The 17873-nt window shown below is 50.5% G+C and overlaps 1 protein-coding gene across 5 annotated transcripts in view; it reads left to right on the forward strand.

The window, feature by feature from the left end:
- The window catches only part of LOC122365772, a 75078-nt gene that overhangs the window by 46410 nt on the left and 10795 nt on the right, over positions 1 to 17873 (forward strand). For 3 of the 5 annotated variants that reach the window (XM_043337298.1, XM_043337294.1, XM_043337299.1), the window contains exons 5-10: positions 8530 to 8735; positions 9291 to 10407; positions 10621 to 10787; positions 11169 to 11391; positions 12284 to 12409; positions 12555 to 12680. In XM_043337298.1, coding sequence (XP_043193233.1) covers positions 8530 to 8735; positions 9291 to 10407; positions 10621 to 10787; positions 11169 to 11391; positions 12284 to 12409; positions 12555 to 12680 — 1965 coding nt within the window. The remainder of the gene's footprint in view (positions 1 to 8529; positions 8736 to 9290; positions 10408 to 10620; positions 10788 to 11168; positions 11392 to 12283; positions 12410 to 12554; positions 12681 to 17873) is intronic. The other 2 variants (XM_043337296.1, XM_043337295.1) reach the window with 2 other exon arrangements.

The following is a 17873-nucleotide window of genomic DNA, read 5'->3' on the forward strand; positions in this document are numbered from 1 at the left end:
GCAGCCCAGCGTCACTTGACGTCACATGCTGGCGTCATTCGGCGAAGGGCGCGCTGCGTCATCAGTAGTCCGCGCCGCGGCGTCATCGCCGCGTCGTGGTGTGGCTCAGCGTGCGACGGAACGGTTTACGGCGGCGGCTGATGCCGCTGTCTTCTTGGGACAGCTGACCGATGGACTGGGCTGGACTGGTCTGGACTGAACTGGACTGGACTGGGCTGCGCTGGGCTGCGCTGCCGGCTGGACTGGGCTGGGCTGGGCCAGCAGACCACCGCGCTACGCTGGGCCTCCGCCGACAGGAAACTATTCATTGCTCGGGTGTCCGATAATCCGGCGGGGAAGGGCGGCTGGATTGAAACGGTGCGTAGCTCTGCCATACTGCCTACGACCAGCTCCATAAACGCCTCGTAAGGGCTTAAATGGAAATCTCGCCTCATTGAAATAGTCCAACGAGGAAAGCAAGTACCTATGTAAAAAGCAAGAAGGAAGTTTTTAGGTCACTTCCCTTTCACGTTTTACCTTTTTATAGGTATACGATACATCGATGTAACATTCAAAGGAATCCTGAACAACTTACCGAGGGATAAGAGCTATTTAGGTATCTTTCAATCCTGAAAGGATTGATCTTTTTTTAACCACTTCCGGTTTTTAATTTGTAAGCATGTGGTACCTATTAATAGCGCGCCGTGCCGTTAGCCGGCGCTTGACTGGGGTACGTACATTTCATACCGCTAGTGACGGGGGGGGGGGGGTGGCCCCCATTCACTGTCCGTTGGGGGTTTGCCCGCGGTCGCGACTGTATGTTGGCCCTCGACTGGAGGTTTGTCCTTCGCTGGCGGTGAGATGCGCAGATGACGGACTACGCCGCGTCTCATTATCGAGGTCACCGTGTCAATACGGACAGCCGAACTCGTAATTGGTGTTTACATCAGATGCCGTCAAAAGGAATTCGATGCCGCGACCTATTTCGCAGTTTCAATGAGCTAATTTTCTACCACATTTTAATTTGAAACTACAGGATCACTTAAGCTCATTCACTTTAGCTTAGCCATACCTTGCCATCCATTGGCAGAAAGAAAATAAAGCCTTCTCCATCAGAAGACAAGTTTATCTACATTCTTCATATCGATAAAGAAGAAAACGATAATTTGGCCAGCGCATGACTTTGTTGCAACTCAGATGGCTACGGTTTGCTAATAATTTTTCACTCGCACTCTTAGGATAACAATGTCTAGCATTCATTGTTTATTCGAGACTTCTGTAGCCGGCCCAATCGTAAGTAGATGCTGGTATGTATGGTGCACTATATGACCCCTTCAGCAACAGAATTGGCTTCAGTACACATGGACCAAAGGCTCTCGATTCTCGGGCCTGTCGGCTAGTCTCGGGACGGCAGATCATCAGCGCCGGCCGGGTCGGGGGGGGGGGGGGGGGCTGGGGAGGGTCTGCCTGCCGGGCAGGGAGGGTGGGGCCGGGGGAGGCAGGGTCTGCCGGCCGGGGTTGGAAGGGTGGGGCAGGGGGCAGGGTCTGCTCGTCGAGTCGTGACTGGGCCCGCTGCGGTCGGCTGGCTCGCAGCTCTGTCTTTTTCTGCGCTCCGGGCCGGCCGACGGCCCTCACCCAGTGCCTATGTCGGCCGTCTTTGTACCGCCGCGCCGGCCGGCGGCGCTCTTTGTGTCGGCGGAGACGCCCATCACCTGCGCTCGATTCAGTGTTGTCGGCGGCGCCTCTGTGTTTAGTGACGCCCCTCTGTTAGGCGTAGTTGGTTTTCGTCCAGTTGGCAGCGTTGCCGCTCAATATCAGCTCCAATGAGTTAGTTTACATTTTACGATGAGTTGTTCTCAGTTTTCCGCAAGAGATAAGATTTACGAAGATGGGTGAAATGCTTTTGAACATTAATATAAATAATACTTAAAGGGACCCTCCCACCTTAACATTAGATTTGAGTTGAGATAGCCAAAATGGGGTCCCTGGCTCACAATTACCGGTTTCGGCACTCACAACATCGAGAAATGCCTTAAATCGGAAATATTGAATTTCAAAATGGCAGCATTTTGATTCAGAGGGGCTAATGCATAGGAATACCCCTCTGAATGTGTGACGTCAGCGCAGATATCTAACGATTTTTACATGTTTGACTAAAACGTTTTGTAGCACGCGGTGGTATATGCTTCGTTGCGCGCAACAAATGCCGCACTTTTAAATAAAGTTGCTGGGAACAGCGGAGATCCCAAAAAGTAAACAAAAGTAAAAGTCAAACATCTTGAAAACCGGTGAATATTTTTCGATGAAATTTGGTAGATATTCGTTTTCGCTCTTTCTGAACCGAGCGACATCACTTTCATGCCAATTCATAAACTTTTTTGAAGGTGGGAGGGTCCCTTTAATACGATATTGTCCGAAGCTCGATATTACCAATTAATTTTTAATTGGCAGGTGTCTATATGGATTACAAATTAATTTGAAAGTGCGGCTATCAATAATTTTGCACTGTGAAGCACAGGTGGATCCAAAAAGGCGGTCTTGGACGCTGCGGGGGGATAGGTATAGCCCCCTCAAAGTTTCTCCAAGTTCAGTAGTGGCGGAACACCCTCAAGCAAGGGGGGAGGGCACTGTCGACTTTTGGTCCCATTCTTTCTATGCAACGCCCATAGGGCTAATGTTAAAATGCCAAAATCAAAGGGGGGCACGGTGCCCCGGTGCCCTCCCCGTTCCGCCGCCTATGCCCAAGTTCCAAAACCTCATCGGATTTCGATCGCTTACGCTCTGCTGTGCAGTTAAAAACAAAATTTTCCGAATAAAAGTTGCTAAGTTTTCGTTTTTTTCTCGAAAAAGCGCAAATTTTCGTTGCTTTCGGGAGCCACGGGGGGGGGACATTTTTCATAAGTGCTTTCTGGATTTACCAGTGCTGTGAAGTAAAGAAATAGAAAGTGTACCTATAGTTAGTCAACTACAGAATGATGCTCCACTCCTCAGAAGCTATCAGTTGACCGGAGCGCTAAGTTGTGCCGTTTATCACGCAATTAAGCGTGTCGATTTTGAGCATTGGGACAAAGCTATAATTTGTGAACTCAGCCCGTGTGATGCGGCACAGCCTACCACTCCAGGCAAATAATTGCCTGTGAAAAGTGGAACATCATTCTGTAGTCGACTATACATATATCTACAGTCGCAAGACCGCAAGCATATATTCCTAAAATCGCCCTCTTTCCTGGGCAGAGAGAAAAGGGCGACAGGACAGAGAGCGGCCAGAGAGAGCGGCAGACAGCGGCAGGAAGAGACAGACAGCAGCAGACAGCGGCAGACAGAGCGGCAGACAGCGGCAGGAAGAGACAGACAGCAGCAGACAGCGGCGGACAGAGCGGGGCAGACAACGGTCAGACAGAGACAGACAACGGTCAGACAGAGACAGATAGCGGTCAGACAGAGACAGATAGCGGTCAGACAGAGACAGATAGCGGCAGGAAGAGACAGATAGCGGTCAGACGGAGACAGACAGCGGTCAGACAGCGTCCAGACAGCGCCAGACAGCGCGGCAGGCAGCGGGGCAGAGCACCGAGCTCGTTATCGATTTGGACGCGCCGCCTCCATCTCTCTACCCTGTCTCACTCTCTGCATATCCCAGTCTCCAGGGAACCTTCAGTGACGCCTCCGCTCCGAGGGTGCGCTGCCTGGTTTACTAGCCACCAGCTGCATGACCTCCCACCAGCTGCTGATAGCTTATATCCACTCAACAACTGCATGGATCACCAGAACAGTCGCTCACGACCGCTGAGCGACTAATGGAATAAGATCGCCCGGGTGTAACTCAAGTCTGCCGTCAAATGTGCTGCTATTCACATAAGCACATTTGACAGGATGCGCGGTGGCTACACTACAAAACTAAAAGAAGGAAGTTCTCACGAGTTATTCAGGGGCAAATTGTTGTCTTGCTAAGATGAAGCGTCGTTGGAAGTCATTTGTCGTTGACGGAGGAATCCCGTTCATCGGCGGAGAGTATTGAGGCCGGCCGCGGACGGGCCGACAGGACTGCCGGCCCCCAGTCGGCCCGCCGCCGGCGGACGCCTCTGTGACGTCACCGATGACCTCACGGCGGCGTCACCCCGACTCGCCTGTGGTGGCCAATAACCGGCGCAGTGCGGGCGCCGCGCCAGCCGCCCCGAGCTGCGCCGCGCCGCGCGCCCGGGGGCACCTGCCGGCCGGCCGGCGGCGGGCACGTGCTGCCGTCCATCCCCCTCATCTCTGCGCCCTGCCGCGCCGAGTCGGACGGCCCGGCTGGGTTGGTCCAATGTCAGCCCTCCCGGGAAGGCAGGCGACGTGTTCGCGCAGCAGCCGCGCCGTGCTGGATGTGCTGACCCAGCTAACAATTTGCCGTTGTTACAACGTCGTTTAAACGTTGTCAAATGGTTACCACAACGTCCCGATTTATCGTTGTGACAACGTAATTTTGTAGACTCCAGACTACGGCGTGACAACGTCATCCGACCATGCATTTGAATGTCATCACAACGTTTCTGTAACGTGGCCGTGACGTCCCAAAACTGTTCTTACAACGTCCCGCCAACGTTATGAAATGTTTTCTGTAACGTACCAACAGTGTTTCTGGAACGTTGCCACCACGTTTCCGCAACGTGACTACAAGGAGTATAGAACGCTTTGGCAACGTCTCTGCGACGTTTTTATCACGTGCGCACCACGTTGTCGCTACTTCGCATTGTCGTCCCTGCGACCCTGAGTAAACGTCCTAAACATTTTCGCAACGCCCTCTCAACGTGTTCGCAACATACTCAGAATGTGTTTCCGACGCTCTCTTCCCGTTCTCTAGACTTGTAAAAAAGGCATGTAAGAAGTGTATATTTCAATACATCATACAGGTCAATTTACAACAAACAAACAAAACGACGGCGGCGGCATCGGTGATGGGGCATGGGGCCCAGGGGCGCCCCCATGGGGGCGTGGGACGGAATTGGGTTCTACCGGCTCTGACGCTAGCCGCTAGCACGCCAGAACTGGTGGAAGTTCACTTCTTTACTAACCCTCGCTGGGAGGATCACTCGGCGGACCGTTAGGCACCGGCTCATTTGCGGCCTCGATGTCCCTATAGGCAGCTGGCAGTGCCTGACTAGACGGTCTGCGCACCCCCCGTTCCGGTCGCAGCTTCCGGACAGCCACTTCGCTACCGCATTGCCGACAGTAGGCCTGCCGCAAGGCGCGCTGACGAGTTGCAGGACGTCTGCGGGAAGACATGAGGGAAAATCAGACATTCAATTCATGAAAAAATCACAAAAATACCTGCACCACTTTCCGTAACAGTGCGACAGGCTAGATCAAACTGAAACATGTCAACACCTTAGAGGCTAGAGCTACAATGAACTATAGCCTAGACCGCACGATATTACAAGGCACAATCTTGCAAATGCTACTCGTAAATGGTACTTTGACTTACCAGTCAAAACAACAATCGCATCAAACGCAAACAACTGGCGCTATCTTTCATCTTCCAGCTATCTCAGCCGCGCCCGCCGCCGGCCCTCACTGCTCGCTCGCGCCGCGTTGACTGCGGCTCGGCCGGCTGGCTCTGAACGCCGGCCGGTGACACTGACGTCACGGCCCCTCAGGCGAGGTCAGGGCGCGAGCCACCGTTCGCCTGAGTGGCGGCCCGCGTGGCTTGCTGGCAGCCGCGGATAACAGCCGCGTTTACATAGGGATAGTTGCAAGCCTCTAGCTCCGCCTGTGATGTTGCAAAACATGCCAATGACGCTTTGCAATTTACACATGTTTTATATATATATATATATATATATATATATATATATATATATATATATATATATATATATATATATATATATATATATATATATATATTAGAGAGAGAGATAGAGAGAGAAAGGTATCAGAATTTACTTGTAAAAACACCGCTAATTATTCAGTACCTATAATGTCAAGGTTGTGAAAAACCGTTTTAACAACGTGTTGGCGACCACCAACTGACAACGTGAACAGTCCAAGTGTTAAAATATGTCAAATTTAACGATGAAAACTGAATATGCGCATTGAAAGTCAAAGGAAATGCATTATATGGCCATATATGTCACCATGCATTATCAAAATATAATGCTGCAAGTGCGCGGTTGCTGCAACGTACCAATAAAACGTTGTCACGACGTTTTACCACGACTTTCCGACCAAACCATGGCTTCACAACGTTCAGAACGTTGCTACAACGTAATTAAAACGTAATTTCGCAACTTACCGAAACACGACGTTGTGACAACGTTGTAGTAACGTTTCCTGTTAGCTGGGGAGATGCCATGCTGCTCTGGAAACATTCCAGTCTCTGAGGCTCTCTTGCTAAGGTTGTTTTGATATGAAATTCCATGAAAAATACCTACAATGACTATATGGAAATAACACCGATTTAACGATTTTAGAAAATCCAGGATAAGTAGCATCGCATAACATGGTACCAAACTTAAAAAAATGCCTTTACGGTGCATTTCATGAGTAGTTTCGTGCTCACTATTCAACACTGAACGTTGATCGTTTATCGAGCGTCGGGTACCTAAGTAAGTGACCAAAGGTAGGTCTCCAAAAAAATTTTGAACTTCACTGCTAGAGTCATTTTCGGTCGCCGTAAATTTGCCCATGTCTCTGACCTGCGAAAAAAGCTCGGGTGGTTGTCCCCGCGTCATATGGCTGATTACCAAACCCTTGTTATCGCCCACAAAGCCATTCAGCGCGGCGAACCCGAGGAATTGGCAACCATGTTCGTCACAAACAGCGCTGTCCGGGAGAGACACTCCAGGCAAGACCACCTCTTTCACCTTCCGCGACCACGGCTGGAAACGGGTAGGCGGCGGTTCGGCTATCGAGCCGCAGCTCTACTCAACAGTCTCCCAACTCAGCTGTCGCAGCTGTCTCCCGCCCCCTTTGCCCGATCTGTTAAAGCCGCGATAGTGGACGGGGCATCAACTGATCGTCGCTGACCAACGGGCTGGTGGGTGGGTGAGTTGTACCTGTGGTACTACGAAAGTGTGTCTGTCCGTGCTTTGACGTGAGTGAATGTGTGAATGCTGCGAATGTTTAGATTAGTATAGTAACTGCGGATACGGATTCTGAGCAGTAATCGTCACGCACTTTCAGAATGTGGATCGCTCATGATTGTTCAATACAATACAATACAATAGGTAGGTATTGGTCGGCTGGCGGGGAGCGGCACTGGTCTATGCGGTAGAGCCGAGTGGCTCGGGTCGGTGCGGTCACGAGGCTGGTACTGGGCAGTTAGTCACCTTTGTCGTCCCCCAGCATGGTGGGGATGGGGGGTCGGTTACTGACTGCTGTAGCCTGTAACAGTGGTGGTAGTGGGGGCCGCACCGTCCCGACGGGAGCCGCAGTGGCTCACGGGCGGAGAGGCTGCCGGCGCCCGGCGGCAGGGCCGGGACTCCATAGTTTCCGTCTTCGCCGCTAGGTGTCAGCAGTAAAGGACGCCTGAAAGCAGACTGTGCCGCAGTACCTGTGCTCTCGGTTCTGGAGCGGCCGGCCAGAATCGATCGTCACTGTCAGTGCCGTCAGCTGGCTGGCAGCCTTTGATGAGTTCTGGCGGCCAGTCCTGCAGCTGACATTAACACGCCGAGACACTGGTGATACCGTGACGGCTGGTGGCATAAATCAGTCCTGTTCGGGCCCAGTCACACCTTCACCGATTTTAGAAACAACAACAAACTAATGGGCGAGACAATAGACATCCAATCTAAATCCTGAGCCAAATCACCGATAAGTATGTTATTCAGTATGAAATGAATGTCTTATTGACCGCCAATGCGGGCCAGACGTGGCAGCCTATGTATTTCGGACCGATGCCGTCCAATACCCACGGTTCGTCGGAAGGTCATCTCAGGCTCAAAAGAAACGATATATACCATTCGAAAGCTGACGGTGAGCTGAATCCAAAAATGTAGTTTTTATTAAAATCGATCGATGGCCTTTTTGAAAATTACGTTTTTGTAAAAACTTTATAATCTTTTATTCAACGGACTGTCCCGGACATTCTTGAAAATATAAACATGTATTTTTTGAGTTCCAGTGAAAGCTGAACGCCAAAATAGCAAAATTTAGCGAAGCAATATTTCCAAACATTAATATGCGTCTCCCACAGCCGACAATAAGGCGTAATCACACAGCTCAGTGTCACCATGGACCAAAGTCAGCCACACAGAAGCGTGAAATGACCCTTATCGACTCGCAGACCCGGCGCTCTCGGCCCGCCTGACCGGCCACGGAAAGAACGTTCGGCTCTCGTTCTACTAAACAAGTGTCTATTTGTCAGTTTAACTGTCCACATCGCTATTAAAGTTATTCGGGATACCTGTGAAGAAAATTCATTCCAGCTTTCAGTGGAATTAAAAAAATGTAAAAATATTATTTCAGCTCCATTTACAGCTCCTGCAGCGGACGGACGAAGTGATCTCCGGTGTTTCACCGACTGAATTTCGCCCGGACTGGCGCTGTCTGACGGTCGGCTGTCCGTTCCAGGGCTGGGTTTCGGCCTGATTTACCTGCCGGCCATCGTGGCGGTCAACTACTACTTTGAGGCGCGGCGCGCGCTGGCCACCGGTATCGCCGTGTGCGGCTCCGGCTTCGGCACGTTCGTGTTCGCGCCGTTCGCCGCTTTCCTGCTGCGCGAGTACGGCTGGAAGGGCGGCAACATGATCCTGGCCGGCATCATCCTCAACGCCGTGGTGAGTGAACGGCGCCGGACGGGCCGCGAACTGCGCTCGGTACTCGCCTGCTGGTACTGGACCTCACAGCTGAACGTGACTCGAGGTCCCGTGATCCCCATGCTTTGTCTAGTTCAGTGGGTAGTTCATTGAGAAGTAGATATCATAAATGCTTAGCATATTTTGTTAGTTGCTCACACTATAAACAGTTTCTTTCACTAGAATACGGTGCATCATAATTATAATGTGTACCTAGTGATCATTTTGCTAATCAAAATATTTTCGGAATCACTTTCTAGCTTGGAACCCAGTCACAAGTGCATGCATTTGATCGATGGAATTTAAAGTAAAATGTCAAAAAAATGCACTGAGTACAAATTCGCTCTTTCAGGCTATTCAGGCGATGCATAGGACACAAGTTATTTAGCAAAATCAGTTATCTGGGACAACTTACCCCAGGCTCCCCTATAACCACACTCTATATTAGGTGCGCCTTTTCCCGATTAGCTCACCGGACAGGCATCTGCATTCTGTACTGAAGCGCCCAGATCTGTGACCGTCTGGTGTGCCCCGCAGGTGTGCGGGGCGCTGATGCGACCGCTGGTCTACAAGAAGCCCAGCGACAAGCAGAAGCCGCTGCTACAGAAGATGGCCGAGGACAAGCAGCGGCAGCTGAAGCGCGGCTCCATCGTCTCCGACAACTACTTCTTCGTGCAGCTGCCGGACGGCTCGGTGGAGCGCCGGCCCAAGTGGAAGCTGAACGCCGACCCGGGCGTGCACTCGTCGCTGGCGCTTAACGAGTACGGCTCGCCGTCGGGCGCGCTGCCCACCATCACGGAGGCGGCGCGCACAGGCGGCTCTAGCTCCCCGGAGGACGCCCGGTCGGTGGCCGCCAGCGAGCGGGCGCCGCCCTCCCCGGCCTCCGGCCAGGCCGCCACGCTGACCACACAGAACGAAATCAGCAACGGCGACGCCAAGAAGGAGGGCGCAAACGGTGGGAGCGAACAGCCCCAAACGGAAGAAGAGGAACGTGAAACCGGAAATGGAGAGCTGAAGAAAGACAGCGATGACCCGGCGAAGGCGTCCGGCAGCTCAGTCTCGAAGAAGGGAGGGGAGGGCGACAACGACTCCGAGAAGGCCAGTGACGAGGAGAAGAACGACGTGGTGCCCGAGCTGCCCAGCGAGGAGCGCAGCGAGGTGGGCCGGCGCAACAGCAAGAAGGAGATCCGCGCGCGGGCCACCAAGCGGCGTGGCAGCGTGCCCAAGGGCGAGCAACAGGCGACGCCGCCGCAGAACGGTGCCATCATGCCCAAAAACGTGTCCACGCCGGCGTTCGACCACAAGCGGCGCGGCTCGGGCGTGCGCGCCGCCGGCCTGCGACTCAGCTCGTCCGGCAACAGCCTGAACCCGGACCTGCGCCGGCTGTCGTTCCACAACCGGCGCGGCACGGGTCCCACCAGCCAGGAGGACCTCTGGCTGTGCAGCAACACCAGCGTCAGCATGGCCAGCGGCTCGCGCACCTCGCTGCCGCGTCCCGGCGAGATGCTGCGCCCGATGAGCCGGCGCGACATCTTCTACAGCGGCAGCATCGCGCACCTGGCGCAGTACCAGAGCCAGCGCAGCCTGGCCTCCTACCGCGCCTCGGTGCTCTCGTTGCCGCACGAGGGCTACGCAGAGGACCAGCACGACCCCAGTGAGCTAATGCAGGCCAACCACGAGCACACGTGTGCGGTATGATATAGCTATAGGTTGATAAACAAAAGATCAGTAAAAACTACAGAGAGTACATATGTATATCAGTAAATGCACTTGCTTGTTCCACTTGCTTGTACTTGCTGGTTCCTTGTGTCAGCGCCCCTTTTGCGCCGGTAATTTCCCCGTTTGTGTGTGTGTCTGTGTGTTTCAGACACGTGGGCGTGCGTGCTGCCGGCGGGCTGCGGCGTACTGGCCGAAATGGTCGACATGGAGATCCTGCGCAACCCGCTCTTCATGCTCATCTGCGCCAGCAACGTGTTCGGCATGCTGGGCTTCTACGTGCCCTTCGTCTACATCGTCGACACCGCCGTCAACCGGGTAACTACTGAGCGCTGAACGTTCGACCGGGTAACTACTGAGCGCTGAACGTTCAACCGGGAGATAACTACTGGGTGCTGAACGTTCGACCGGGTAACTACTGAGTGATGCACGTTCAACCGGGTAACTAGTGAATGCTGAACGTTCGACCGGGTAACTACTGGGCGCTGAACGTTCACCTGGGTAACTGTGTATCGAGTGCTAAGCGTTCAGCCGGGTAACTATTAAGTGTTTAACGTTCGACCGGGTAACTATTGAATGATGAACGTTCAGCCAGGTAACTATTGAGTGCTGAGCGTTCGACCGGCCAGCCTGTCCCAGCATTCCACCTCGGTTCGCCGTCCAGGGCGGCGTTCACTGACTGTGTCCGCTGTCCTCCAGGGCGTGGAGCCGGACAAGGCGGCCTTTCTGCTCTCGGTGATCGGTATCACGAACACGCTGGGCCGCGTGCTCTCCGGCTTCATCACCGACTTCCCGCGCGTGGACGCGCTGTTCGTCAACAACCTGTGCATCCTGCTGAGCGGCGTGTGCGTCTTCCTGATCCCGTTCTGCAGCAGCTACGCTTCGTTTGTGGCCGTGTGCGTGGCCTTCGGCTTCTTTGTCGGTGAGTGCCGCACGGCTGGGGTCGCCGGGGGACGCTGCCCGCCGCAGGGCGTCCCTCTGAGGTGAACCCATTCCGTTACCAGTTCGCCATGATTTGAGTTTGCATCGTTCTTAATACGGGCCGACAACTTAGAACTGCCTAAATCAATGGTTTCATAAGGCATGTAATGCCCTGTGCAACTCATTACTAAGGCTATTATTATTTGCAAATAGCTGTTAATGCACGTTTTTCTGAAACGTCACGTCAGTTCTGTCTTCCTCTGACATCTAGAAAACGTTCATAGTGATGCTGCAAGTCACAGTTGGCAATGCCCGAATTATATTTTTTTCTGCTTTTCTGTACGTGTTTTAGCATTCATTGCACCCAATCATATTGCCCTAATCGAATATTATTCAGGAATTTATTGACATGCCGCTCAATTGATTCGCCCTGGACATGAGCATTTATTCGTTTTTTTCTTTTGACACTCCCCATTTTGCCCCCAGGGCTACAATATGCATGGAATGTTTCCATTTGACGTTAATGTGACTATGCCTAGTCAATGCTCCGTTAATGTTCAGTTACAGTTAATTATGTCACCCTATATTCTTGGATGCTTATTTGTATATCAATGACATTCCTAAGACCGCTTTGCATCAACCTCTAAACTACTTTTTGCTGTTCTGTTTATATAGTCGTATAGCTGCTACTGGCAGAATTTAATTGCAACAAAGCAGTTTCTTTTTGTTTTGTTAAGCCGTCCACTGCTCTGCATGAACATGTACCGTTTTCCGTCGCCACAGTGTCTGTGTCGGCACTCAGTAGTGCGTGTACGGACCGCGCGCGGCACTATATGTCGCGCCGCCCCTGTCACACCCAGTGCCGAGCCGGGGGTATGCGCGCGCTGTTGCAGCCTCGTTCATCTCGCTGACGTGTGTGATTCTGGTCGACCTGCTGGGCCTCAACAAGCTGGTGAATTCGTTCGGCCTGGTGTGCGTCAGCCGCGGCCTGTCGGCAGTGGTGGGGACGCCACTGGCAGGTGACGACACCCCGCCCATCGCCCCTCGCCCCTCGCCCGCGCACAGCCCGCTTGCCACCGTTACCAGTCAGTCAGCACAACTTCTGGCGGGCGGCGCGGCGGCGGCGGCGGCCGCGGTATGGACTCTGACAGACCTCTGTTTCAGCCGGCTACATATCGTTGACATGCATGGTGCTGGTTGACTTGCTCGGCATCGACAAGTTGTCGAACGCGTTCGGTCTTCTGATCCTGTTCCGCGGCACGGCCAGTATGGTCGGCCCGCCGGTGGCAGGTATGTGCTCTCGGCACGGGGGCGCCCGGCACCCGCACCTGTCCGTAGTGGCCGCCCGGGCTGCGGCCGTCAGACCGATCCTCACCTGTGGGACTCGCCGCCAGAACCAAAACAATGCCACGACCATCTCAGTCGGTCACACGCGCCGCTCTGGTCACAACTGAGCACCCAGCAGCGCTGTTTGTTGGTGACATTTACGAAAAAGCTGCATAAAACAGTCTGGTGTCACTGTTTCTGAGGTCCCACAGGATGAGTGCGATGTCCGATCGGCTCGCCGAACCCCTGGCTTGACTAACTCCTACATACATTCCTCAGTAGAGTCCTAGCTGCTTTCTAAAACGACGAGCCTGCTTGATCATGATCCATAACTAAATACTTTAACTTCTACATCTAATTTAAAATTGCTAAATGGCCTGGTTTTCCCTGCATTGTTATTTTTTCACGTTGTAATTATTTGAAAAGCATACTGAAAATAAAACGTTCTTAGTGTTTTGGAGCTCAGTTTTATGCAGCTGTGGAAAAATGTGAGTCAGCTTTGAACAGAACTGCAAACGTTCCATCGAAAATATATTTATTTTTCATAACAAATCGTGAAAGATCTTGTATGTTTTATGCTAGATAATTTTTTATAAGTTTCCTAGCTGGCCACTGGGACGTGCATCTGCAATTCAAGCGTTGCGGTCAGCTGTTCGTCATTCAGCAAGTGTAGGGTGCCGCGTTGTCTTAGTTGTATCCTTTAAGTGTTCAGGGTACCTTTTGCTGCAAAGTCACGGCGCACTTTCCAGTAGGTATTTATGCAGTCACATTGGGTAGAAAAGATACGCATTTTCTACCTTGCTGACGGCAAGCTTGAACTGAGATGAAGCAGACTGCCCGACCCCAATCGCTCTGTCAAGCCCACTACAACCCCTGGCGACAGATAATTATACTGAAGTCGGGAGGGCTGTGGCGCCGCCCCTTTTGAGTTGCAATTACTGGTCTGAATTGACACCGGCGACCAGGGCGCGCGCGAGGCGGCTGTCGGTGCAGTGAGTCCGTACTTTCGTGGCGCGCACCTGGGTCCGTGGCCGCCCATTTAACCCTATTAGTGGCAGACTCCTGGCTACCCCTATTAGTGGCAGGGGGGGGGGCTGTTTTCGACCCCCCTTGATATCTCGAGATCTAACGGGCCGATTTTCAAAATTCAAATGGCATTTGATTTCGCTCAACGTGATCTACATTTCTAAAAAATAAAAATTAAAGAATGTCAATAGGGGGGTAGAGGGGGGTAAAAACGGGCAAATTGCAGATACATTTTAGACTGTTTATCACAGCCAGGTTTCTGAACCAATCTTAACGCAACCTTTGCCGATCGATAGAGAATGAACCAGGAATTCACATGGATCCTAAAAATATGCATTTTCAAAAATCATAGGCGGATACAGATCATTGAGATTGGGGGTACGCAAAAAGTATAGTAAATAAGGTTTTTGTTGGTACTGTTTCTAAAAAGGGTGGTAATGGTCTTGTTATGTTACAATTTTCTTATGAGAGAAGGACTACAATTGTATTGGTCATGCATAGGCGGTGTCAGGGCACCTATGTTGGGAGGTAAAACATAACCCCCCCTTTTTGGACGCCTGGATCCGCCTATTATAGCAAAAACGTGTCAAAAGAGGATGCACAATAACTTTGTATATGTTATCACATGATACCTTTCATTCACTGTTCGTAAAACTGGTGCATACAGTTATAATACATCAGCATCGTGATCTTCGCCCAAATGACTGGCTTCACGAATAGGACCCCCGAATTCCCAGTGCTCTGGAGCCGCCCCTGGTAAAGTTATGAACTTGAAATTTTCAGGGAATGTGCCCAATTTAGTTTTAGGAAAAGTCGGAAAAATTTCAGCATCGTAGCTTCAGCGGTTTCGGAGATATTCCCGAAAAACCTGAGGGGTGGATGAAAACAACCCCCCCCCTGCCACTAATAGGGTTAACCATCCCGACCAAAGGTTTATTGACAACATAGCGAGGAATGATTGCTAGTGATTGTATCCCGACAAACCTGTCTTCGTTTGATGATCTAAAATTCGATTGCCGTCTAATTTTTGATTGAAAGGATTCTCAAGCTGAATTATAATGTGCGAGTGTTACTTGGTTGCAAGCTTAGATAGCATATGTGCCAACATGGCTGCAAATTTAACATTTGGTTTGTAGCCTAAAATACAGCTGCTTCAAAATTACTACACCTTTTGCTGGTCAGTAAAGCTCGCTAAAGACTGATTCACGTCAAAACAACTTTCGACAACGGCATTCTTTTCTAACCAGTACACCTCTTCCTGAGTAACGCCGGCATCCTGCATTTGAGCCGTCCCCCACCCCTGCATTGGTGTGTCAGTGTCGCATGCGCCGCTGTGTTTGTTCGGGGCACAGAGGGAGGGGGGAGGGAGGAGCGCGAGCAGCAGCAGGTGAGTCGAGTGGCAGTCAGCCCCAGTGACGAGCAGTGACTGACTGGCCAGTGTTTCAGTCCGGCTGGCCGGCCCGGGCGGCGGTGGCCCAGAACGGTAAGAGGTCCGTGCACAGCGGCACGTCCCGTCGCACAGGTACCGCACACTGACCAGAACGGTACCGCAGACCGTCCGTACATACAGCTCGTACCTACACTGGTCACTGGGAGGCGCCACGCACATAGTCCGCAAACCACGCCAACGGTAACAGCCGTCCACAGCGTCCTCACTGTTTGCCAATGTGTCGCACAATCTGCACACGCTTTTTGTTGAAGTTGGAGTAATATCGAAATAATGGCTGAATCAGATTGGACACACGTCCTTTGATGTGTGTACAATGCTCCGGGACCATCATCATAAAATATTGTCAAGCCCTCCTTATTTGTATTAAAAGCCCGTTGGTTTCATCCACAAGTTGTTTTCTAAGCCTACTCACCTACTTTGATATAAATATAATCAAAGCTAGTGAGAGAGGGACGAAAACGTAGTGAAATATACCTAGGTAAAAATATGCCGGGTGCGTCCAAAAAAGCCTCTAACTCTGGAGGCCTATATCTTGAATTTCAACAGAAACAGCAAAAGTTTGGTCACTCATAAATTCGTTTGGTAATGTGCTTCGCTATGCCAAAGTTGTAAGTTTCAAATTGTACCATTATTTGCGCTCCAGCGTTCTAACTTCTAATTTTGAATTATGGTCGAAAAACGTAAGTCCTTTTTGTTGTTTTTGACATTACGAACTCCTGTTTCGAGCACAATGATTAGCACAGCGCACAGCTAGCACAAATGCACAGTATTACTAGCATATATGTATGTATCCTAGATAATTTTATGCCCACCTGTGCCACACAACGGCGAATCTGTTATCACAGTTGATCGCTGAAACAAAGCAATTCCAAATTGTAGCACCTGTTTCTTTGATAGAACAATGCATCATTTGCTGTAACATTGCAGTTTTTCCTTATCACCTTATAACTCTTTAAAGTGTAAAATAAATAACTCTGAATAATTGGATTTGGATGCCTTAGGATTCCGTAAGGAAATTGTGAGATTATCTTCTACCTATAGTACAAACGGTAGGTACAGACTACCTGCTTATTTGTTAGTAGTCTATGCCTATTGCCTATATTTATTATTATTTAAACACATGTCTGCTATTTACTATTTAAATACGCATTACTTGATAAAGTATGCCTCATTTGCCGTAACATTGCATGTTTTCCTTTTCATCGTTTAACTCAATATGTAAAATAGATAATGTTCATTTCTTTTAAACTTTACTTGTGGCACAGTTTTAGTCACGCCGCCTGCGTGTCCTTTTGCCTATCGGTAAGTCCAAGATTACTTTACTAATGGCTAAGTCTACGAGTATGCCGTCAGTCGTTCAAAATATTCCTTTAGTTTTCTGCTAGTTTTATCATATACTTTTTTACGAAAAAGATTCATCGCGAGATTCAAACACCGGCTGGTAAATCCGAGTACCTACGTTACGGTAGAGTGTACTGTAGATATGGTGCCCTGTCCCACTGACCTGCATGGTGCATGCTGCCATAGTGGCACAGTACCCACTCGTAGCATAGAAATGCTAACAGGCAATCGATAGGTAGTTGTACTATACTCCAAAGCACTCCGCTGGTGCCCTTCTTATGGACATTTGCCTTTATGTTAGCAAGGGCGTTTTTAGGCTCATTGTAGGTACAGGGACCCGCAGTTGCTTCTGTACACACTAGTATTTCAGCGTATTCTTTGCCTGTGACACCGTTGGAGGCGAATTGGGAAATGATTGTGTGCTTATTAAAACCACCATCTGAAGGGCTTTAAACTGATGTGCTGCTCTCCTAATCCAGTGAACTTTTTTATGACTATATCAGCAAAACATTGTTTTCAGCGCTTTTTCCTGCCCCATTCCTTCTGAAACCTGGAACCGCTTATTCCATTTACTCCTGCCATCTGACGATGGTCGTGCTGACTACTAGTTCCGGCGCTAGTTACTGCTCCAGTTTTGCACCCGGCACAAACCCAGGCGGCACCGGGCCGTGGCTCGACCATGGGGAGGGTCGGACCGAGCCGACTGCCTGGGGCGCGGTTAGATCGGACGCCCTGCTGGGGAAGGGGACGGGAGTGAGGGGGAGTGGAGGAGGTGGTCACGTGGTCCTTCCAAGCTCGCAGACGACCTGTCCTGCGCCCAGCCATGTTCCGTGATCCAAAATGGCACGAGAGCTGTGGAATGCCTGGAGGAGACGCTCCGAAAGCGAACTTCAGCATGGCACTAATTTACCATATTCTGCGGAGCTAAATTAATATTATCTTAATGCAGAAAAAAATTGTATGCCCAAGCTGTATAAGCTGTATCTGTTTAAAAGTTGTAAATATAATTATTTTTAGCCTTTAGGGACTTAGTACAGGTTTCGTATACACAGTGAATTGTGTTACAATAAGCCGTTTCGCTGTTATGGTTACTAACTGAAGAGTTATCTTTTTTTTCTCACAGGGAATGACAATACAATAACAATACGAATAAAACCAGACGTTTCGTACAAAAAAGTGCCTCCGTCAGTAGCAAGAAATAAGTAATTAGGCATACATGTTTTCTTTCGATAAAATCGATGAAGTAGTTATCTTTATTTTTTAAAAGATATATTTTCAGCAGTTTTTAAAGCTTATAATGGAAGCTTATAATCATGGAAGCTTATAAACATTTGTGTATT

This window comes from Amphibalanus amphitrite, unplaced genomic scaffold, assembly GCF_019059575.1.
Source record: "Amphibalanus amphitrite isolate SeventyFive unplaced genomic scaffold, NRLGWU_Aamphi_draft 000762F_arrow, whole genome shotgun sequence".
In the NCBI taxonomy this organism is placed as follows: Eukaryota; Metazoa; Arthropoda; class Thecostraca; order Balanomorpha; family Balanidae; genus Amphibalanus; species Amphibalanus amphitrite.